Raw genomic sequence first — 24,838 nt, 5'->3', positions numbered from 1 at the left:
AGTGGTGAATATAGCCCAGCCCGATTTGGAAAAATGATGGGGAGCAAGTTGGCACACAGGAACCAGGCCCACAAATCAGTTTTCCATGGGGAACCAGGCCTGCATTGCATCTAGGCTGCTTTGAGGCTTGCTTTTTGCCAAAATTCCCTCACTTTCAATTGAGGCAGAAAAGGTTTACTCCATATCTTTAAAGTCTGTGCTAACCTCCCAAGTATGGGGTGTAACCAGTTCAACCACTTTTTCCCCTTGCATCTGCAACATCCCTTTCTTTGAAGTTAATTAGCAACATTCTTCCCCTTGTTATATGTAAAAGGTCATCACCTAAAGCGAACCTGTGCATTGTAAATGAGGACCATCCTAGATGTAATGTACCTAGAAAAGCAATAAATGTTTATCCCAGCAGAGATAGGGGCTCTCTCTCACTTAGAGAGCAGCCATGCCGGCCCTTTTCTCCACAGGCTTCTGTAGTCTGTGTGAATTTGTTTGTCTGAGCCATAACACACAGACCCTGCTGGCTGGAGTCTGCATCAGTTGCTCAACTAAACAGAGGTGAAGTAGCACCATGAATGCCACTGAAATAAACATTTAGTCTTTGCAAGGCTGAGTCTCAAAATACTAAACTTTTTAAAAATAGTCAAGCATAAATACACTAACAGTGAAGAGTAAGTTACACAAATACATTTAAAGTTTAGATTGTAGATCTGCTTGCTTGTTTTTATTGAAAGCTTAAATTTCTGAAAAGAAAAAAAAACTAAAGGTACAGATATCTCCGAAAACTACATGGAGAATTTTTTTAACCTAGAATTCTAAAATTCCTTGAGTCTGGCTCATGAAATTAAAGGGTTTTGGTTTTGGAAGTACAGATTTTTTTTAATTAAGAGGACTTCTCAACAGAGTATATGCTTGCTCCAATGCCGTGAACAGGAAACTAACAACTGTTTTTTAAAAACACAGACTCAAGGGGTCCTCAAAAAGAGAAAATCTTAACTCTGGCTATGAAGAGAAAAGACAAGGAATGAAACCACTTAGAAAAGTGGTTTCACAAGAAAAGAATCACTTGGCATTGTCTTATCTTAATTTCAGCCATTCCTGCTGAGTACGTACCAGATCTTGTACATTTCCCTGATGACCAACAACGATTAGCACCTTTCCTTGTATTTATTGGCTACTTACTCTTTCCACAAACACCTACTCAAATCTTCTGTCCACTTTTTAACTGGGTAGTCTTTTTTCTTATTGATTTAGAGGAGTTCTTTATGAACTCTAGATACAAGTCCTTTATCGGATATGTGTAATGTAAATATTTTCTCTCTGTGGCATGCCTTTCTTTCGTAAGAGTATTTGAGCATGAAGAAAGTTCTTAATTTTAATTAAAGTCCAATTTATCAGTATTTTCTTTTATGGTAATTCTATATTGTTTTAAAAGATTTTGGTTTTACACACTTAGGCTAATGATGCATATCAAATTAGTTTTTGTATGAGGTATGACATAATGATATGGTTCATTTCCCCCACAGGGCTATCCAAATGATGCTATATCATTCACTGAAAACATCATCTTTTCCACTGAACAGTGGTAGAACCTACTGTTAATCAGGTAACAGTGCAGGTGTGGATCTAGTTCTGGACTCTATTTGGTTACCTCTATATGTGTGATGCATAGTTACACTATATTTTTCCTATCTGCATCAAGCCCATCTCCCACAAATAAGACAACTCAAAAAATTCTCATTTTTATCCTACCCTCACAATTTTTCCCATGTTAAGATCATCTAGAATTTTAGTTCCAGGCTGTTACCTAAAAATGATTAATTATTATAGATTAATAATAACTATAATTTAGCTATAAGATACACTTGTTTCTTTTTCTTTATAGTTCACATTTTCACTCTTTTTGACTCCTCACTCATTTAAGGAAAGTATATATTTTCTTATACATTTTTCATAAATAGTTTGAGATGATAAACTTTCTAAGCCTGCCCATCTCAGAAGCCCTTCCATCTGAGAATTCATGGGTAGAAGATTTTAGGTTCAAAATTTTTCACGAATTTTGAATTTTGTCTTCTAGCATTCAATTTGAAGTTTATGCTTTCTTCTGGCTTCAGAAAAAAAATTCACTGATTTAAGCCTGACATCAACCTGATTTTCATTAATTTGTGGGATAATTTGGAAATGAAACATCTATTCACCACCTTACTCAGAACTGAAAAACTTTAGAAGGTATTCAAGGTTTTGAGCTTCTTCCTTTTATCATGATCAGCTCTCTATCAATTGGCAAGACATCCATGATTTCTTTATCTCCATTATCTCTTTATTCTGGAACTACTTATCAGACAGATACTAAAAAAAACTCGATGTAACCTCCATCTCTCAGTTTTTCCCTCATACTTTCAGCTTCGTGTCTCTTTGAGTTATATCCTAGAGAACTCCTTGCTCAATCTTCTAGTTCACTAATCTCTTATAAATAAAATAGTACCTACTCAGCTATTTGGTTTATCTCCCAAGATTTTCATTTTCATAAATGAGCAAGTTTATTTTATTTTAAGGAGACATGAAAACATTAATCATATTTATTCAAATATATCATTTGTACTTATTTATTCATAATATCTCATATGATTCAAAAGAATCATATCTATATACTCTGGTATCATATATTCCTTTCCATGTCTTCAAGAACAACAAAGAACCAAAAAAGTACCAATTAAGGGTTAGTATATCAACTTTCCTGAAAGCTTCCTGTATTTAAAAGATAAGTCTCCCAATTATTCAAGACCATTTGATACAAGTGACTTTTAAAAGCAAGGGAAAATCTCAAAAGAACCCATTTTTTGCAATCCCTGGAAGCTCTAAAAAGTCTAAGGGGTAAAATTTAAGTTCCTTCCAACTACAGTTTGTTTTGCTTTTTCAATTCTTTCATGAACTTGTATTGTCAACCTCTATATGGTATAGTTTTATTTCCCACATTCATTCAAGAAACTGACCTATTAACAAATACTTCTTAATTCAGGTGAATAATGTGTTTTCCTAAGTGAGGCTTTCCTCATATATAATAACATAACATCAAATAATTAAATATCATTTGACCAAAAATATGATGTAATATTACTCTATATTATTAAATAGTTATGCAGTGTTCAACTAACTCCAACCACAGAGGAATGAATACTCACATGCTGTAAGAGGAACAACTCCCAACCATGCAAAGGCCACAAGTGTATAATGAAACCAATATCGTATTGCAGTGCCAATACTTGTAACCAGTCCAGCAAATATGTCTTGGATTGGAAGCCGTGAAGGCATATCTGGGGAATAAACTATTATAGGAAAAAAGTACATATAATTTCACAAAGATTGAAAAATAGTTTAATTCATAAATATAAAATAGGCATGTAACATTATCTTAAATTTTTTAATGGTTTTACTTATTCATTTTTAGAGAAAGGGGATGTACCAGAGAAACGCCAATTGATTGCCTCTCCCAGACTCCCAACCAGGGACCTGGCCCTCAACCCAGGCATGTGCTGTGACTGGGAATTGAGCCAGCAACCTTAAGCTTCACAGTAGGACACCCATCCCACTCAGCCATACCAGTCAGGGCTTAACTTTCAATATTTGTATTAAACTTAGTATTTTTCCTATAAAAAAAGTGAACACATACATGTAATAATACCACATTTGTGTAGAAGCCAACAAAAAAGACCTCTGAGGAAGGGGAAAAAATTCAAGAGAAGTTTGCATCCCTCACTCATAGCTATGAACTTCATGAAAAGTTAATTTACACATATCTTTACATTCAAACAATATAATTATCTGGTTCCCCAAATAATAAAAAATCAGATAAAGTAGACAGGAGTAAAAGGTGAAGCTGATGACAGGACATCAACAATAAACCCTCCTTTCCCTGTGAACCAGACAATCGCGGTTCGATTCCCAGTCAGGGCACATGTCTGGGTTGCAGGCCAGTTCCCAGCAGGGGACACACGAGAGGCAACCATACATTGATATTTCTCTCCCTCTCTCCTTCCCTTCCCCTCTAAAGATAAATAAATAAATTTTAAAAAATAATAATAAATAAACCCTCCTTCCAATTATAAGTCCTAGACATAGTACTCAAAAGCACAACAATCTGCAGCAGATTCATTTTATGTGACGCAAATAGACAACTGGCATTTGTTAGCCACCTACTCCTCAATTTTAGCACAATTAACACTGCAAATGCAAATTCAGGTCTTCCCAACTTTCTGTAAGACACTGTTCAATACACTGAGAGAAAGCAGCTTTGCCATATTTTAGAAAGATTTTGTTTTTTCATGGTCAAATGTAAACCACTGCTCAAACACAGGTATCTGCAAAAGAACATATAAAAGAATACCTCTTTCTCCAGTGAGGCCAAAATAAGAATTATGATATGTAAAATTTTTAAATCAATATCTAAGATTTATGAGCATACTATCATAATACTGTTCCCAACTACAAACATTAAGGAATAAACAATCAACAAACAGCAACTTTTTACAACATACCCACAAAGATCATTTACTTTAAGAAGATATTTGATAAACATAACAAGACATTAACCCAGAAGAGCTTTTGAGAAAACAAAGAATACAGCATATGACTGTCAAATGAAAAGTAACATTTATTAGCCTCAAAGTAAAAAAGCTCACAAGTATTTCTAATGAAACTTCATAAAGATATTCAATTATTTAGTCTTACAGTTTGCCATAAAATTAAGCTATAAAGTCTTTATGCCCTACAAAAAAAGACTATGAAACAATAGAACTGATATTTTGATGAATAGTAAGCTCCAAAAGTGAAACTGTAATGACTTTAGTAAACTGTGCTCATTACATAAAAACAAAGTAAAACTAATACTAATTTATATTCAGCAACTCAAGATACTAAAAACAGACAAACAAATAAAAAAAAGTTTGGGGGAAGAGGGCAATGTACAAAGATCCAGAATAAAAACTATGCTTCAAATTCTCCATAATTTGCCAGTTATAGTCCTTTAACTGTTTACTATGAACATTAAATATGATCAATGGGTACAGGAATTATAAACTATAATTGAAATTTTAAGGACCTGAAAAATATTTACTATATACTTACAAAATACTGAGGTTAAAAAGTCTCATTTTAAAACGTGAGGTAAGCCCTGGCTGTTGTGGCTCAGTGGACTGTGTGCTGGCCTGAACTCAAAGGGTTGCAGGTTTGATTCCCAGTCAGGGCACATGCCTGAGTTGCAGGCCAGGTCCCCGTTAGGAGGCACATGAGAGGCAACCACACATTGATGTTTTTCTTCCTTTCTTTTTCCCTCCCTTTCCCTCTCTCTAAAAATAAATAAATTATATCTTTTTTAAAAGTAAAAACTTTGTCTTTATTATTATTACTATTTCAACCTACACACTTTTAACTCAAAAGATATCCCCAATTTCAACAGTGACATATTTGATAATATCAAGGCATTATTAATTTTCATAAACATAATAGCTAATGTTTTTCAAAAAGAACCCTTATTTTCTAGAGATACATACAAAAATATCTACCAATAAAATTATAAATAATGGCATTTGCTCTAAAAAAATGGAGAGGTAGAGAATAAGTGCATAAGTAATGCCATGTAAAGGCCATGAGATGAAAATAGGTCAAACTGAGTGATGTGTACATGTGGGCTCGTTACAGCATTTGAACCTGTCCATAATAAAAAGAAAAAGAAAAAGGAAACATCAATCTCTCTCTCAATATGTAAGAGCTGATACGTATTTTTGAAAATATTTTCTATAACACTATAGCAATACTTTCCATTACTACCAAAGACAAACTAATTGAAAATAGGAGTTGTTACATACTTATTAAATACCCTCATACAACCAGTTATAACCCAAAAAAGCAGTGTAAATTTCTAAAGAACTTACTTGGTGTGAAAGCAAATCTGTGCTTGCATAATTCACAGTATTCTTTTCGACTGTGTTTCAGCCACTGAACTAAGCTGCAATTACAAATACACTCATAAGTACAATATTTATTACAAGGAAATGTGAAAATTTCATTGAAAATGACCATATTTTGCCATGTATAATGTGCACTCACGTTTTTGTGTTCATTACACATGGGATTATTATACCCATTATTATGCCCACGTATAATGAACATCCTTATTTTTCCCTAAAAAATTTGGGCAAAAAAGTGCACATTATACATGGCAAAATACGGTAATGTTCTGTTTTATTGATATGTTACATTTCATAGAGCTTTTACACTTCAAAATATTCCAAAATGTTTTACAGCTGCCTGCTAAGGTACAAAGCACTAATAGTAAAGATAAAAACAATATGTACTCCAGTAAAAGACAGAAAACTGTACTTGAACAACAATTTAAAAAAAAAACAATATGTACTCCTACTATCAAAACAGTTTGATTGATTTAAATTGTAATCTCAGCCCTGGCTGGCGTAGCTCAGTGGATTGAGCACGGGCCTGAGAACCAGATGATTGCGGTTCGATTCCCAGTCAGGGCACATGCCTGGGTTGCAGGCCAGTTCCCAGCAGGGGATGCAGGAGAAGCAACCATACATTGATGTTTCTCTTCCTCTCTCCTTTCCTTCCCCTCTAAAGATAAATAATAAAATAAAATATTTTAAAAAAAGAAAGAAAACTGTACTTGAACAAGAGTTAAATAAAAATTTTAAAAAAAGAATTTGAACTCTTTAAAAAAATAAAAATAAAAAATAAATAAATAAATTGTAATCTCAAAGCTAAATGAACATGAAAGAATCTCCAAACACCAACAGGAGTTCTGGCCTGATAATACCCTAGGGTGTGGGTCTGAATTCTAGTTCTGTCACTAACTTGCTGGCTATGTGACCTCGCACAAGTTAGTTAACCTTTCTATGCTTCAGTTTCCTCATCTACATAATAATAACTACCCCACCACATTTTTGTTGTAGGATTAATGAGTAAAGATATGTAAAAGCACTGAGCACTACCTGGCACAAAGCATTTCACAATGTAAGTAAACTATTATCATGCCAAGCAAATTAGAAAACCTAACATTCCCAATGAACAGAATCTCTCCATGGCAGAAATAAATGAACAGTAGTCACATACACCTAGAAAATATACCAAATGACACAGCACAGCAATAAGGAATATGGATAATTCACAAATTTCACAACAAAAATTTCTTAATAATTAATTATAGAAATAGTTCATTGAAACAATCCTTCTTATACAGATGACAAAAACTAAAGCTCAGACATAAAATTTTCTAAAAGGATGACTCACCATTCTTGATGGATAAACTTAATACTGCCAGTACAAACACAGGGATGATAAAGAGGTTTTTCAGGTGTTCCTTCTGACCGACACACTCTACATATGTCTGTTAATGAAAAACAAAATTTGCATTATCTTTGGTTATAATTTTTAGGAATAACAGACCACCAAAAATGAAAATATTTTATATTAAAGCAAGAGCCTATCACTTGGTAAAACATCAATCAAAAGCACAGAAAACCAAAAAAAAGCCCCGTCATTAGGATGATAATCAGGTATATATGTGAAACTAAAAAATTTCCTACTATATAAAAAGGTGAACTGTTCCTTTGTATGAGCTCTGTAAGTACATCAGAGTTGAATATGAGTTCTTATTTAAAATGGCACTCTTCATAACTAACAATACTATAAAAATATGCAAAATATGCATTAGTGTCCTAACAGTTAACACTATATAAAAACACATCTAAGGATTTAACACAGTAACACAAGTGGGCAGCACCAGGGATTTTCCTTTAGCCTTACCTCACTCCACCAGAGGGACAGCTAGAAGGACACAGGAGCACATGTGACTGGGGGGCAGAGAGGAGCATGACCCCAAGATCAGGAAGATGCCAGGCCAGGGAGAGAAAAGCTGGAGGCCACTTTAAGCAGAAGCTACCCTAGCACAGGGCTACCGAGTCCAGAGCCAGGGGGCAGCAGCTCATCCCTCACCCTCCCAACCACTGCCGTTAGTAGCTCTTGCACACACCTGTGTCTCTTTTCGCCAAGATGGCCGGGACTGTCCTGATAAACACAGCAGAGTAATTACAGGGAAGGAATCACAACAGATTCACCACATTCACTTGCTCCTTAATACTCCTCCTGCAGGACCACCTACCGAACTTTTGACCATTTTCTCTGTGATCCGCCAGGGTCAAGTGCCAACCCCAAGTGGGCAATCTGAGGGGTGATGGACAGTGTGTAGAAGGGGCGGGGACTTAAAGCAACCTTTGATCTATTCTCTTACAGGGAACTCCTCTTAATGCAGAATAACTGCAATCCAAACCCATTACTAACGCATTTAATGGGCCCCGGGAACCGGCTGAGCAGTGCGGCATGCAGTCCCAGATATGTAAGAGCATCAGACTTATGACTGCTCAATCTCCAGCAGCTGAACGTAATCTGTTGAAGCTGAGGAACACTGAGCACTCAGCATAGCCCAAATGGTAAGCAGGCAAGTCCTCCTAGTTATAAATAGGCCAGACAAATCACTCTGCAAAGGAAACCCCACACACAGCCACCCATGAAGGAGCAATCCATGTGCCAATCATATTCCTGCCAGAGTGGGAAGAGGGTTGTCTAGATTCCATCAAATTAAGCTCAGGCTCCATTGTCGTGCCTTTCAGTTCAGCTTTGGAACAAGACCCTCCAAGCAACCACCAACCAAAGGACACTTCTGCGAGTCACAGGAATAATGCGTGCAGTTTGCATGGTTTATACTGAGAACTACACTAGATCTGTACCTCTTCAAACCTCCCACTTTCACTTTCATCCTTGATTAATTAAAGCATTCTTGGCAAAAGCTTTCATTCTGGTCCATCCTGCACTGATCTAAGACTTTGAACTTCAGTGGTACAAATATGAACCAGCACTCCAGCCATCCAGCCTAATCAGCTTCCTCGAAGTTCTGACACAGAAAAAAACAGAATCACACTTGCATTGCATGATATCTAGCGCCAGCGTTCAGGCTTGCACGTGCTTTGAGCACTCTAATTTTCCCCAAGTGCACACTTCAGCCCACAGAAACTCGGCTAAGAGCCAGGAGAGCAAAGAGCCAGGGGGCAGGGATGGGGACCAAGGTTCCCCTACCATGAACCAGCGCCAGAGATCCAAGCATGGCAATTTAATCGCACCGAATTCAATACCCTGCACTGAAACTGGGATTACCCCAGCTGCCAGCATCAGATTTGCCATGCAATGGATCCTCCTTGAAAGAGTTAAAGTGGATTCACTTCAATTTCAGGATCTCAAAGAAGTCCAGTACAGGTTTTCACCACTGCTCTCCCAAGTCGTGAATAATTTGCACGTCTGCTGTCTTCCCTAGTTAGGACAGTTGATTATAAGGCTCTCTCCATGGAACCAAACCTGATTCCCGATCACCAGAATTCCCGAATACCATAGTTGCCACCGTAAGGCACTACGACATAGGACTCTCGATCGCTCTTATTATCTCGAACAGCCGCAGCCCCCAACCTTTCTGGCCACCAGGGACCTGTTTCGCAGAAAACAATTTTTCGTGGATGGGGTTTGGGGAACGCGGGTAAGCGGAACTCAGGTGATAATGTGAGTGTAACTTCACTCTCCTGCCACTCACTTCCTGCTGTGCAGCCGGGTTCCTAACAGGTCATGGACTGGTGCCTGACGACGGCCCAGAGTTGGAGACCCCTGATCTAGAATTACCAGAGCCACTGGTACCCGTGGGCATGGGCTTGTTCTAACATTACCACAGTTATGCAGGTAAGAGTGGAAAAGCGCTCAAATCCATTTGCAACATCACCCAACCAGCTACAAGTATTTGGAGAGCCCGGGTTAACTTGAGCAATAGGCACTTGCTACTACAAGATCAACCATGCAGAATGAGTTGGATACATTGTAGGTAGGCAGGTGAAACATGGAGCGAAGTGGTCCCATCTTGCTTGTTTCCCCAGCCAACTCTCAGGGAAGCTGTGGATGCAGGTAGAGTACAGCAATGACAGCATGGCAAGGGGGTGTCTGTAGGCAGAACAGTGCAGAGGAAGAAGGCAGTGGGACACTGCGATCACATGAATTAGGATTGTCATACAGTCCTCCATAAACACAGTAACTGAGGCCCCCACAAATGAAGCAATGGACTGGGGTAAGGCAGGGATTTTTCTTGTTAGCACACTACTGGCATCAGAATGCAAGGGCTATGCTGGGAGCAATATCCATCTAGGTGAGAACCATATCCAGGTGGGCTCGTCCTATGATATGAACCAGACCCACCAGGGCAGCCAGCCCCGTGTGGATGGGGGGAGTTGTGGCAAACACCATGTAACAGCCCGCTGGGGCAAAGAGGTTAGAGACACTGGACCTCCACTTAGGGGGCTGAGGAATACACCTGAAATAAAATGGGACACACATTTTCAGAAGACCGTCCTTCTGAATAACAAACCAACGAACCAAAACTAAGCAAATACAATAAATCTAAATCAAGCCCAAGGCTCTGCCTAACACAGTCCAGCTAAAAAAACTGGGACTCACCCAGCCTCTGCAAGGTCAAAACTATTTTCGTTGTAACAGAAAGACATTGTCTGTCTTTTACTGTCATTGGCTTGCCAGTATACAGTGGAGTTTTCCAGATGCTAGATTAAGACACTGATTGAATACAGCCACAGATGAAAAAAATCCAGATGCCTCCCATTAAACCAGACAGTTATGAGATTTGCAAATATGAAATAAATCCACTCTTCTCACCAATATTTTGGTTCTAGAATATATAGTTATTTTCTTTTTTAAAAAAAGCTTTTATTAACATATAATGGGTATGTTAAGTAAATTAATAAATATTTCCAATTGTTTTGTTTTACTTTCTCATATGGAAAATAAAAGCCCTTTTTAGACTTCATGTTTAGACTTTGGATCCTGAAACCAAAAACATTGAAGAACTACTGCTCCAAAGTATTGGTTCAAATGCACTTTTTGCCTTTGGAACCTTTGGGGGAAAAATCAGAGTAACTATCGTTCTCTCAAAATACACACATAAACAAATTTTTCATTATTTTATCAGGAGCTCCACAAGCCTCCATTGAGTCTATAAAAGGGAAGGGAACATTAGGTATCTGAATCACTTTACTTTAGAACCATAAAAATCTTTTACGTAATTATAAAACAAACATCAAAATGGAAAAATAAGCAACACCCAAATCAGCAACAAATCAAACAAATGGACCTATGCATATCAAACTTAACCACAAAAAAATTATTTTAGAGACTTTAAAACAGTAATGATTGATCATACGTCCTTAATAGGCTATATTCTAAGATAGAAGAACTGCAAAGAAATCATAAGCAGAATTCAGCAATTATGTTAATAACAATACTGATGGTCATTTTAAAACTTGAAGGATAAAGGCAATAAGCAGTATGATAGTGGTTTTGTGTTTAAGAAGTTATTTCTTAGAATACATACATATTTACAGATAAAAAGATAGCATATCTTGGAGTTGCTTTAAAATAATCCAAAGTGGGGAAGGGAGGTGAGATGTGCTTGTATCTGTTGAATCTAGATGCTGGTTATAAGAAAGTTTATTAAATTAGTCTATTTTGTAAGTGTTAAAAATTTTACATAATGAAACTTTTTTAAATACGCAAAAGTTAAATACGCAATCTGCAAATATCACAGCTGAACCTCTACTTTACTGACACTACCAAGTCCGATTTTATCAATGAAGTTCTTTAGCAAGAGGGCTTAGCTTGTGATTAATGTAACATGCACACAAATTTGAAAATTCACATTAGCAATTTTCTTATTTCACTGGCTATGTTTTTAAAAATGTGATAAAATTTTCACTATCTTCATCAGAGGAAGAAAGCAAAATCAAAGTTAAATAACATCTGTCTCAACATTCCTAAAAACCTATATCCATGCAACCAACAACCCAATTCTAATTTAAAATAATTTAATCTAACCATGCCTGGTGTGGCTCAGTAGAGTGAGTGCTGGTCTGCATTCAACTTCCAGTTAGAGCACATGCCTGGGTTGTGGGCCAGGTTAGGGTCATGCAAAAGGCAACCATCGCTGTAGTATCTCTCATACATCAATGTTTCTCTCCCTCTCTCCTTCCTTTCCCCTCCCTCTAAAAATAAATAATTCATCTCAGTGGATTGAGCGCGGGCCTGCGAACCACACGATCGTGGTTCGATTCCCAGTCAGGGCACATGCCTGGGTTGCAGGCCAGTTCCCAGCAGGGGACTCACGAGAGGCAACCATACATTGATATTTCTCTCCTTCCCTTCCTCTCTAAAGATAAATAAATAAAATCTTTTAAAAAATATTTAAAAATAAAAAAATAATAAATAATTTTAAAAAATGAAAAGATAAAACCATTTAATCTAAGTGTCTCAAATATGGAATTTGTTCTAAAGGACAGTATCACAAGTCTCTGTTGCAGTATCAACTGTTTTTCCCACTGATGATGTGACTAAATGAGTTTTGTTCAAAAGGTCTTTATGTATAAATATTCCCCTAAATGAAAAAGCAAATATTGTTGGTATAAACCAACTACAATGGTGATAAGCCCTAACTATTAAATACCTGTAAAGCAAATATTCAGCTGCTTGGCAGTCCCAAGCCCTGCTTGGCTGTGTCAAGGGCATATCCGCACTTTATTCGGGAACTGGAAGCCAGGAAAAGCTGTGGAAGAGAGGTTGTACCTGCATTGTACCTGCTCGGGCTCTATAGCCTCAGCTAAATTTCTTTAGCTAATCTGTGTGTAGTCTAGAAGGAATGGAAGCTTCTTCCCTGCTAATCCATGTTCCAGCAGAAAAATCTGAAACAAGTCATAAGTTTGCAGAGTTAAACTACATACTGTATGATTCCACCTAAGACATTCTGGGAAAGGCAAAACTACAGAGACAAAAACAGATCAGTGGTTGCCAGGGTCTGGGGGAGTGTTAATTTAAAAGGGTACAGTGGTATCTTGGAGAGTGATGGAGCTATTCTACACCTTAATTGTGCTGGCTATGTGACTATGCATTTGTCAAAAACCCAGGAATACTAATAAGGTAAATTTTACTGTATTTAAAGTATACTTCAACTTAAAAGAACAAGACTTACTATAGTAATGTTTAAATATACATGTGGGAAGAAATAACAAATGACAACATCAAAAAAATTACTGTTCCCCCTCCAAATTCAGTCTAATGAAGCTGTAGAGTGAAATGTGTCCCAATGAGCACATTCATTTCATTCAACCAGGTAGGAATTAATGGGACTGTGGAAATCATTAGCATTGGTCATCAAATATTTCTGGAATTCCACTTTCTGTGTATATGGCAGGACAGAACTTTGCCACCTAGAAATTAGACATGGACGTGTGATTTGCCTCCAGTCTAGCCATTTTAATAGGTATGCAGTAATACCTCATAATTTTCCTTCTTAACAGCTTTACTGAAACATAATTTACATATTATAAAGTTACTCCCCATTCTGTTAGCCCTCCCACTTTCTCTTTATGAAGATTTGCCTATTTTGGACACTTCATGCAAATTGGATGATATAAAATGTGTTATTTCATGAATGGTTTCTTTCACTTAGTATGTTTGTGAGATTAATTCAAGTAGTAGCATTTCATTCATTTGTATTGCCAAATAATATTCCATTTTTTATATATAGCACATTTTGCTTATCTATCCAACAGCTGGTGAACAATGTGTTGTTTCTATGGCTTATGAACATATATTTTTAAGCCCTGGCTGGTGTAGCTCAGTGGATTGAGCGCGGGCCTGTGAACCAGAGTATCGCGGTTCGATTCCCAGTCAGGGCACATGCCTGGGTTGTAGGCCAGTTCCTAGCAGGGGACTCATGAGAGGCAACCACACATTGATATTTCTCTCCTTCTCTCCTTCCCTTCCCCTCTAAAGATAAATAAATAAAATATTTTTAAAAAACCATATATTTTTAATTATCTTGGGTATATATTTAAGAATGAAAGTGCTGGCTGGGTCATATAGTAACTGAGTTTAATGTTTTGAGGCTAATTGGCTGCAGTACTATACATTATCACCAGCAATGAATGAAGGTTCTGATCTCTTCACATCCTTACCAAGACTGATTGTCTGTCCTTTTTGATTATGGCCATCCTAGTAGGTGTGAATTATCTCACTGTAGTTTTGATTTGTGTGTACCTAGTGACTATGATGCCTATCATCTTTTCATGTACTTACTAGCCATGTGTATATATTCTCTGGTGAAGTGTCTGTCCAAATCTTTGGGCTATTTCTCAAATTCCGTTATTCACATTCTTATTAAGTACTGAGAGTTTTTTACATACTCTAAATAAATCCTTTATCAGGCATACATTTTGCAAACACTTTCCGTGGCCTGTCTTCAATTCTCTTAAAAGTGTCTTTCAAAGAACAGATGTTCTTAATTTTTATACCATCCAATTTCCTCTCTCATGGTTTATACTTTTAGTTTTGTACCTAAGAAATCTTGGCCTAACCCAAAATCACACAGATTTTCTCCTATATTTTCTTCTAGAAGTTTCATAGTTTTAGTTTTGTTTTTTTCATTTAGGTCTAATACCCCTTTGACATAATTTTGGTACATGATACAAAGTATAGCTCAAAGTTTATTTTTTGCCACTGGATATTCAATTATCCAGCACTATACTTTCTCTACTGCATTGTTTTTGTACCTTACTCAAAAATCCATTGTCCATATATCAATGGGTCTATTTCTGGACTTTCTTTCCTGAACCATCAGACCAATGTATTTTAAGTTGATTTAATTTTTAACATTTGATTGATATGTTTTCCAGATATAATGCTGCTTAAGAACCTACTACTTGTTGAGTTTTGGTAAAATATCAAACTATCCCAAATTATCTGAAAATATGCCTCCCTTTTCAAACTAACTGTGTGAGAACAAATCTTCACCTACTTGAATTGAAACATATAAGAACACAGTAACTGTACAGGCAGAAATGAGAATCCAATTGTCTTCTGATAACCCACACATAAAAAAGATTTGCGAGACTTCCATACAAAATGGAGGCATAGGTGGAAACACTGTGCCTCCTCGCACAAACAAGTTTAAAGACAACAAAGTTTTAGTAACAAAAATGCAACCAAAACACAGAAAATTGAACTATACGGAAGTCCGACAACAACAAACCGTTCCGCCAGACCAGTATGAGGGACAGAGCCAGGGGGGAAGCAGTGTTGGACAGGAAAGATCTGCTGGACTGACCCAGGCACACAGGCAGCCATTGGCTGATCCCATGTGTGGGGTGGCAACGGGAGGACTCAGTGAAGGCGCAAGGGGGCAGGCTGACGGCAGTCACACATTCGCACGCAGATAAACCAGGCGAAGGAGCGAGCACTGAGACAAACCACCCAGGCCCCAGCAGTGGGAAGTAGCAGAGGGGACCGCCATTGCCCCTCCTTGACCCTGCCCCCACATACAGCATCACAACCCAGAGACCTGGGTTGCCCAGCCCTGGTGAACACCTAGGACTCTGCCCCTCATAGGTAACAGGCGTGAATAGACCAAAACATTATGGCTCAAGAAGAACTCAAAGCCCCAGAGCCAATAACTCTAAGCAACTAAGAAATAGCCAACCTATCAGATGCACAGTTCAAAACACTGGTGATCAGGATGCTCACAGAACTGGTTGATTTTAGCCACAAATTAGATGAACAAATGAAGGCTAAACTAATTGAAATGAAGGGAAATGCACAGGAAACCAATAGTGATGGAAAGGAAACGGACTCAAATCAAGGGAGTGGACCAGTAGGGAAAAAAAATGATCAAACAGAAAAGTGTGAAGAAACAAGAATTCAAAAAAATGAGGAGAGGCTTAGGAACCTCCAGGACATCTTTAAACATTCCAATATCCGAATTATAGGGGTACCAGAAGGGGAAGAGAAAGAGCAAATGGAAAAGTTATTTGAACAAATAATAAAGGAGAACTTCCCCAGTCTGGCAAAGGAAATAGACTTCCAGGAAATCCAGGAAGCTCAGAGTCCCAAAGAAGTTGGACCCAAGAAGGAACACACCAAGGCACATCATAATTACATTAGCCAAGATTAAAATGAAGGAGAGAATCCTAGAAGCAGCAAGACATAAGGGGATAGTCATCTACAAAGGAGCTCCCATCAGACTGTCAGCTGATTTCTCAAAGGAGACCTTACAGGCAAGAAGGGGCTGGAAAGAAGTATTCCAAATCATGAAATCCAAAGACCTACAGCCAAGATTGCTCTATCCAGCAAAGCTTTCATTTAGAATGGAAGGACATATAAAGTGCTTCTCAGATAAGGTCACGTTCAAGGAGTTCATCATCACCAAGCCCTTATTATATGAAATGTTAAAGGGACTTATCTAAGAAAAAGAAGATGAAAAATATGTACAGTGAAAGGACAGCAAACACACAGTTATTAACAACCACTCCTAAAACAAGAGCAAATTAAGAGGACAGCTAGATCAGGAGTGGAACCATGGATATGAAGATCACATGGAGGGTTAGCAACAGGGGAGTGGGAGGAGGAGAAGGGGGAGAAGGTACAGAGAATAAGTAGCATAGACAGTAGATAGAAAACAGATATGGGGGAGGGCAAGAATAGTATGGGAAATATAGAATCTAAAGAACTTGAGGTATGTGGACATAAACTAAAGGAGGTGAATGGTGGGGGAGGGAGTGTGTAGGGTGGAGGGGAATGAAGTGGGGGGAAACAGGACAATTGTAATGGCATAATCAATAAAATATATTTTTAAAAAATTTAAAACATTTTTAAAAGATTTGCAAAAAAATTAAAACAGTGCTACTCTCTCATTAAGGCTGTTTGTCTTAAAAAAAACACTTATCATAAAGTTATTTTTACATGTGTCATGTTTAAAGTTGTTTTCATTTCAAATACAGTAACATACACACACACACCCATACCCCACCTAAACAAAAGTCCTTTGGATCTTCAATTTTTAAGAGTGTAAAGGAATCCTAAGACCAATGGTCTTCAAACTGTACCATTCAATAAAAGTGATACTAAGGAACTTTGCAATGTCTGAGAACGGGGGAAATGAAACTTATGTAGAAAACACTTTGGCACAGGGCCTAAGTACATAGCAGGTATTCAATTATTTGGTAAATAGAAAGGAAAGCAAAGACAAGGAATCTCCAATTCTTGTATTCAGAAGTGGTATAATAGCCCTGGTTGGTATAGCTCAGTGGATTGAGCTCAGGTCTGTGAACCAAAGGATCGCAGTTCAATTCCCAGTCAGGGCACACGCCTGGGTTGCAGGCCAGGTCCCAGCAGGGGACGCACGAGAAGCAACCATATGTTGATATTTCTCTCCCTCTCTCCTTCCCTTCTCCTCTAAAGATAAATAAATAAAATCTTTATTTAAAAAAAGAAGTGGTATAATGGAACAGCACACTGAGAGGGTAAGTTTTGTCCCTGGCCAGGTATTCAGTTGGTTACAGCATCATCCTGATATGCCAAGGTTGTGGGTTCAATCCCCAGTCAGGGCACATAACAAGAAACAACCAATGAATACACAAATAAGTGAAACAACAAATCAATGTTTCTCTCTCTTTAAAATTAATAAATAACAAATGTTTAAACAATTTAAGTTTAAAAAGGTAAATTTTATTGTGTGTAAATTATACCTTGTTAACCTATCATTAAAGAGTATACAGTCAGCCCTGACTGGTGTGTCTCAGTGGGTTGGGCATAGTCCCACAAACCAAAAGGCTGCAAGTTCAATTCCCAGTCTGTGCACATGGCTGCGCTGCAGGCGAGGTCCCCAGTTGGGGGGCATGTGAGAGGCAACCCATCCAAGTTTCTTTCCCTTTCCTTTTCCCTCCCTTCTCCTCTCTCTAAAAATAAACAAAGAAAATATTTTTTAAAAATTTAAAGTGTACAACATAAAGATTTAATACATGTATATACTGTGCAATGAGTCTAGGTAAAAGCATCATCAGTTACAAATTATTTTTCTTATTCTGAGAACTTTTAAGATCTACTGTTTTCACCTGGCAAATAAATAACAGTATTATTTATTAACTATAGTCACCATATTGTACATTATATCACCAGGATTTATTCAAATACTGGAAGTCTGTACCTTTGGACATGATTTTTATTCTTACATTATCTTTCTAACTACCACCTAGCCAGCTACCTGGATCATAGGTAGGTACCTGACCAACCCAATATGGGCCAATCAGATTCTAGCTCCCAGAAATTTGGGTTTAAGAGCTGATTTGGAAAGAGGTACAGTGGAACCTCAGTCCTTGAACTTTATTCATTCTGGAAGGCTGTTCGAGAAGCGATTTGTTCAAAAACCAAATCATGCCTAAGAGATGTGTGACTAATCATATGGGTACCAGGATGAAAGGGTTGTCACTTCAAGAAATGAAGCATTTTTTCCATGAACAACTTGGTTGAGAACCAAATTGTTCAAAATAGGAGACATTCAAGAATGAAAGTTTGACTGTACGTTCAGGGAAGTCGCCAGTGACAGAGTGGCAAGACAATTTACGTCTTGTCTCTGCTCGAAACCCTCCCATGACTCTATTTCACAAAAGTAAGTCCACTAAGTTCTACTTACTCTCCCTCTACACTCCCCACTGGCCCCATGACCTCTCTGACTTCATATTTTGCTTACTCTTTCCCCCAACTCATTTCTTGAAAATTCCTGGCATATTCCCAACTTAGAGATTTCACATTGGCTATTCATTGTGCCTAGAATGCTCTGCCCACAGAGCATTTATTTGCATGTCTAACTCCCTCTCCTTCTTTGCTCCTTCCCAGTGAGTAGGAGACATATTCCAAATTGCAACCAATCCTCATATCCTGACACTCCTTATTCCCTCCTCATCTACTGTTGTCCACAGTACATATAACCTTCTATGCCATATAGAAGGTTATGCCATATAAGTTCTTACATGGCTTTTGTGGAGGGTTTTAGGGTTGTTGGGTTTGTTTTTTTTTTTTTGGTCTTAGATTTTGTGTATTTTGTTGTCTGCCCAGCCCAGGTTCATAACATAGTATGCCTGGCTTGTAACATGTGCGCAGTAAACATTTGACAAAGAAGTGCATATCTGTTTGGTCATAAGCATGCCAAAGCAGTGAAAGCTATCTGTGGAGAGAAATACGAAGCAGACATGCCTGGAAGTAGAGATGAAAAACCATGTGGTTCTAGAAAGACAGTAACTAGCTGTCTGGTTCTGATAACTTCTCATCCTTTTAACTCATCCAAATCGAAGTCACCTCAAGTTTTCCCATAGTAAATAGAGAACATGATCAACTGCAATATACTTCAGCTTCATACCTTCCCAATGAATGTGTTCATAAAGCATAAAGAACAATTGATTTGACATTTTGTTTTTGAAAAACTGCTGGTTAGATTTTTAATTAAATTCTGCTAGTATAAGGAGTAATTTAGCAAAATGAAAAAAATCAGCTATATGTATCACTGAGTTGAAATGAGCCGAATGATGTCAAAACATTTACTATCAAACGAGAGTTTCATAGATCAGTACTTGCTTGCAACATCTATTCTAATAGTGTGGTACTTTTATTTTTTTTTTAAATGTATCTTTGACCAAAAGATAGATTTTTTCCTTTGAAACTGAAAAATCTCAGTGCAGTGCAGGATTAGGCTCCTAATCCATAAAATGAGGAAGCTGTGTATCTATGGTCTCCTCAGTGATTAAGTTTAAAGATTTGATAATGGACAACAGTTTTAATACACTTGAACTCATACAAACAATAAGAATGATTCATCCACCTTTTGCATTATAAAAATATATTATACACCTGCTGGTTTTAGAAAAATAAGTTTTAATATACTAAGTACTTTAGATATATTTCAAATCTAGTAAAAAATATGAAAGGTCAAAATGCATCTGGGAACTAACCAATGTTCTAACAGAATTCAGTACTATTTAGTATAGATACAAAACAGTCTGAGCATTATAACATAATATATGGTAGCACTAGAGGCAAGCAAATGCTATTTTTAAAAAAGTTACAATGCTTGTAGGGTTAATATTTTAGTAGCATTCTAATTCCATTTGCTGAGATTAACATTAAAAAAAGAATAAAAATATCAGTTTTTAATAGTGTGATAGGTTTAAGAGATTTTTAAAATTTTCTTTATGTTTAGCAGTATTTTCTGGGTCTCCTACAAAAAGACTTTCTTTTGTAATCACAGAAAGAAAAACAACTGCTTTTTTTTTTTAATTTAAGAAATAATTGTGTCTTCCCTGGCTGGTGTGGCTCAGTAGATTGAGTGCCAACCTATGAACCAAAGGGTCGCTGGTTCGCTTCCCAGTCAGGGCATATGCATGGGTTGCTGGCCAGGAACCCAGTAGGGGGTGCACAAGAGGCAACCACACACTGGTGTTTCCCTTTCTCCTTCCTCTCTCTCTAAAAATAAATAAAATTTTTCAAAAATTAAAAAAAAAGAAAGAAAGAATCTGTGCCCTGGCCAGGTAGCTCAGTTGGCTGGAGCATCATCCTGATACACGTAGGTTGTGGGTTGGATCCCCAATCAGGGCATATACAAGAATCAACCAATGAATAAGTGAATGAATAAACATGTGGAACAACAAATCAAAGTTTCTCTTTCTCCTCCCTCCCTTCCTCTCTCACTGCCTAAAATCAATCCATTTAAAATAATTTTTTACAAAAGAAATACTCTGGCCCTGTCTGGTATGGCTCAGTGGATTGAGCACTGGCCTGCAAAACCAAGAGGTCGCTGGTTTGATTCCCAGTCAGAGAAAAGGCCTGCGTTCTGCACCAGGTCCCCAGTTGGGGGCGTGTGAGAGGCAACTGTTTCACTCTCACAGAACAAACTTTCTTTTCTGGCCCTCCCTTACCCTCTCTTTAAAAATAAATAAATAAAATCTTTTTAAAATGTAAAATTTTTAAAAAAGGAAGGATCTGTAATTTGGCAAATAGAACAGCTGTTTCCAAACTTTTTGGTATCTTGACTAACATTTTTATAATGAAATTCTCTGTAATCCTCCCTTTCCTTCCACTGTTTCTCCAAGTTTAATTTAAATTAATTTTTACAATTTCAAAAGACTTCCAATTTAGAATTTTGCAAAAGTAGGCATCAAAGGTATTAAAATTCATTTTCATTTTATGTCTAGTAGTTTCATAAAACAAATACAAAATCAGGGGTTGTCAAATGGAGGCATAATAAAAGGAAAACTCTACCTGTAATCCAAATACCTGGGTTCAAATCTCTCTCTTACTTGGGTGTGAAACTTGAACCTATTAAAATAACGAAGCCTGAATTTCCACGTCTATAAAGGATAATACCTATCTACATATTCCATAGGGCTTCTGTGAAGATCAAATGTGAATGCATGTGAGCATGCTTTGTAAACTGTTAAGTGTCACATGCAAATGTTATTACAGTTGAGGTTCTCACTGATTATGAAAGACTTCTTATAAAAAATGGTACATCGAATTCTATCAGCTCATGACATATACGGACAATATCAAATATTTTAGCACTCATTATTTACTTCACGCCGTAACAATGCTCCATGAGTTTCATCCAAAAACAAAAAAAAATCGCAACTTATAAGGCTGAAAGGTGTTTTATCATTTCCCCACTTAAAGATACCCAAAGCATAAATGTGTCTTCACTAATAGCCAAAACATCAAGAAACAGGATAATTTTGCCATTTCCTCCAGAGACTTACTAAATTATTTGACTGGCTCTAAAAATATAACTGCTTAAAAATAACCTCTGACCTTCGGTAGCCAGACAAACAAATGCATTCAATACTCTGATGTTTATATATACGTATTTCATTTACAAGGGTCAGCTTGTTCCCAAACTACCATATCCAAAACACACGCACCCACGAAACAAAACGCACACACACGAAACCTGGCCTCTCGGTGTCGGGCGAATTAAACACAAAATAAACTACACCAAAACAAAAGAATCCTAAAGAGCCTCCCTCCTTCAAATAACCTGGCCGGACCTTCCACTTCCCCGTTTCAATTAGGACACAAGCAGAAGGCAAGGTTTTTAAACAGGGGTCAGTCCAATTCACTCCACTCGGCCACTGCCTGGCGGGCTATTTTCGCTAAGTTTCAGAGTCAACAAAGAAGTTTTGTTGCAATGGGGTAGGGCCCGCATAGCGATGCGCAAGACGACAGAAAGACAAAACCGAGGGAGGGAAGGGTGTGAAGAACGCCCCCACACTTAGAACAGCCACGACCGCGCTTCCCCCTGCCCGGGGCCTGGCGGGATGCAGGAGGGGTGGGGGAGCCCAGGCAGCCACAGTCCCTGCTGCCCAGACGCCCCAGCCCCGAAGGGTCCTGACCGCTGCGCCCATAGGCGGGAAACAGCGTGGAGAGCCGAGGGGTCACCTTCCCCTGCCCACCAGAGTCCACAGCCCCTCGAGCCGACTGTTCCATGGGCAAACGGCTCGGGCGCTGGCCCCGCTGCTGTCACCGCGTGCGCCCCCCGCCCAGAGGGGAGGCGCCTTGCCGCGCAGCCCGGGCCCGCTCACACCTCGAGCTTCGCAGATGGGGTGCCAGCCGGACCGTGGGCTCCCGTGCAAGGGCGCGGACGCGGTCGACTTACCTTCCTCGGCGGTGTCCATCTTGTCTGGCAGGGCGGTGGTGACGCAGCCGCGAGGCTCCCGCGGCGAGGCCGGAGCCTTCCGTCTAGGGTGGGGAGGAAGGGAAGGGAGAAGGGAGGAGAGAGTGGAGCTGGGTCCGGGCAGGTGCGTGTCTTCAGGTGCGAGTGAGGAAGCCGGAGGATGGAGGGAAAGAGGGAGAGGGAGAGAGGCTGACAGAAAGCGGGCAAGAGTGGGGAGGGGGAGGGGTTGGGAGACCAGAGGGGCGAGGCCTGGGCGGGGCGCTGGCCGGAAGGGGCGGGATGCTCCCAACGACCAGGGCCGTCACTTCCGGCGGCCGTGGGGCGGGGAGCTGTGTGTGTGTTCAGTGGTAGCAATACTCGGCAGGCACTCGGTTATCTGGGCTTTGAAGTCCTGAGGGCTGTGTGGGGCAACAGGGCTATAACCTAAAAAGTGGTTGAGCTCTGGTGGCACGTTGGGAGGCGACAGAGAGTGCGAGGGGGGAAAGCAGCGTGCGTGCGCGAGTCCCTGACGGTGAGGCAGGAAGCCCAGCACCAGCTCCAAACTGGAACCATAGACCTTCCTGGGGTGCTTAAGAATTCCCTGGGCCCGTATAAATATACGGTTCTCCGCCTTTCTACCCCCCACCCCCCACTCGGAGATTCTGGAGCCGATTCCTGGAGTGGGCCCAGGAAGATGCATTTTTTGCCACTGGGGTACTTCTGATGCACGTTTTGAGGAAGCACAAAAATAGTAATTTTAACCCTTTTTCATTTCATGTCACATATAAAGTAATTACTAAAATTATGCAGGAACACACAAAAATAGTTTTTGCTGAGCAGACAAAAAATAGGTATAATTTTGATTCACACCAGATGGCTACTGTTGTGTTGGCTGTTTTTTTCTTTTTTAATTTGACAATCTAAGAGAAAAGGGATCAGTGTCCCTGGCTTAAATAGGTATTGCATGTTTTAAATACTCTTGCAGCACATGGGTTGAAAATGGCACTAAAATATCAGTGAAATGTAAGAGGAAGTGCTAAAGCAGTGCTGAAAGTAAGACAAGAGTTAACTTTACCAAGATTCCACCCAGGGAGACTTCTGCTTGTGGTTAGGTTAACTTCCATAAACTGGCGAGGTTGGGGGTTGAAACGTGAACCAAAGAGAAGTGTTTAGACCAGACAGGGCCTGATCTACTGAGTTACGGATGCTTACCTAAGTTGCTTTGGCCTGATAAAAGACTGACCTCTGCCTGCATCAGTGCACCAGTTTCCTCATAGCCTTGGCTCTTTCTCTAAGTGAATAACTAGAAAATACAGATTAGAAAGACCACCACTTTAGAATTGCCCGAATAGAAGCAAAGATGAGCTCTAACCCTGATAAAATATATATTTTAAACAATATGCAGATAGATTCAAGAATGCAAACTTTTTCCCATCTGTGTGAGTGAAGAAATTGAGAAGACTCCTCTCCCAAGTCTCATCAATCAGGACAAGACGAAGAATAAAAATAATAAGCCGGAGTCCTCCAAAAAGAGCAGCCCTTGAAGACTAGTGTCACTGGTTTGACTAATGTTAGCCAAGGCAGGAAAGCCCTTTTTTTTTTTTAAGATTTTGCTTATTTATGTTTAGAGAGTGGAGAAAGAAGGGAAGAGAAGCATCGGTTGCTTCTCGCATGCTCCCAGCTGGGGACCTGGCCCACAACCCAGGCATGTGCCCCAACTGGGAATTGAACTGGCAAACTTTTGATTCGCACGCAAGCAGGCACTCAATCTACTGAGACACACCAGCCAGGGTCTGAAAGCAAATTTTTAACACAATAATGGAGCCCCCCTGTTTTCAATGGTTAACCTTCAGACATGAGCATATTTGAGCCTTTCATGATGAATTTGAAGGCTCATTCCCTGACTCTGATCTCTTCCACCTAGTCCCAACTTGAGATCACCTCTCCCCAATGAGAATGTCTCACTCAGGTCAGGCCAGGGACACAATTCAGGACCACCAGGCCAAGTCTCAGATGTTGAGTAGCAAAGGGAAAAAAGGATTCTGAGAGAGGGATGGACTTTGAGATTTACTGAAGGAAGTACTAGTTTTTCAATGCAGGTATGTGACCCTCCAGGCAGCAAAACCCAATTAGGACTGGAGGGATATGTGTGTGTGTGATGGGGTGGAGGGCTCCTTTTGTCTTTAGGTGTCTTCCTTAGTGATGCTCAAAGGAAAG

The 24,838-nt window shown here is 39.0% G+C and overlaps 1 protein-coding gene across 1 annotated transcript in view; it reads right to left on the bottom strand.

Moving 5' to 3' along the window:
• The window catches only part of MARCHF6 (membrane associated ring-CH-type finger 6), a 64,592-nt gene extending 41,719 nt beyond the window's left edge, over window positions 1–22,873 (bottom strand). Inside the window, exons 1-4 of the mRNA XM_037063004.1 lie at window positions 22,625–22,873; window positions 7,291–7,387; window positions 5,922–5,995; window positions 3,174–3,317 (exon numbers count right to left, since the gene is read on the bottom strand). Coding sequence (XP_036918899.1) covers window positions 3,174–3,317; window positions 5,922–5,995; window positions 7,291–7,387; window positions 22,625–22,643 — 334 coding nt within the window. The 5' untranslated portion in view covers window positions 22,644–22,873. The remainder of the gene's footprint in view (window positions 1–3,173; window positions 3,318–5,921; window positions 5,996–7,290; window positions 7,388–22,624) is intronic.
• Between the last annotated feature and the right edge of the window lie 1,965 nt (window positions 22,874–24,838).

This window comes from Sturnira hondurensis, unplaced genomic scaffold (genome assembly GCF_014824575.4).
Source record: "Sturnira hondurensis isolate 20B ecotype Veracruz unplaced genomic scaffold, ASM1482457v3 Scaffold0014384, whole genome shotgun sequence".
Lineage (NCBI taxonomy): Eukaryota > Metazoa > Chordata > Mammalia > Chiroptera > Phyllostomidae > Sturnira > Sturnira hondurensis.
This window is presented reverse-complemented; position numbering and strand designations above follow the sequence as displayed.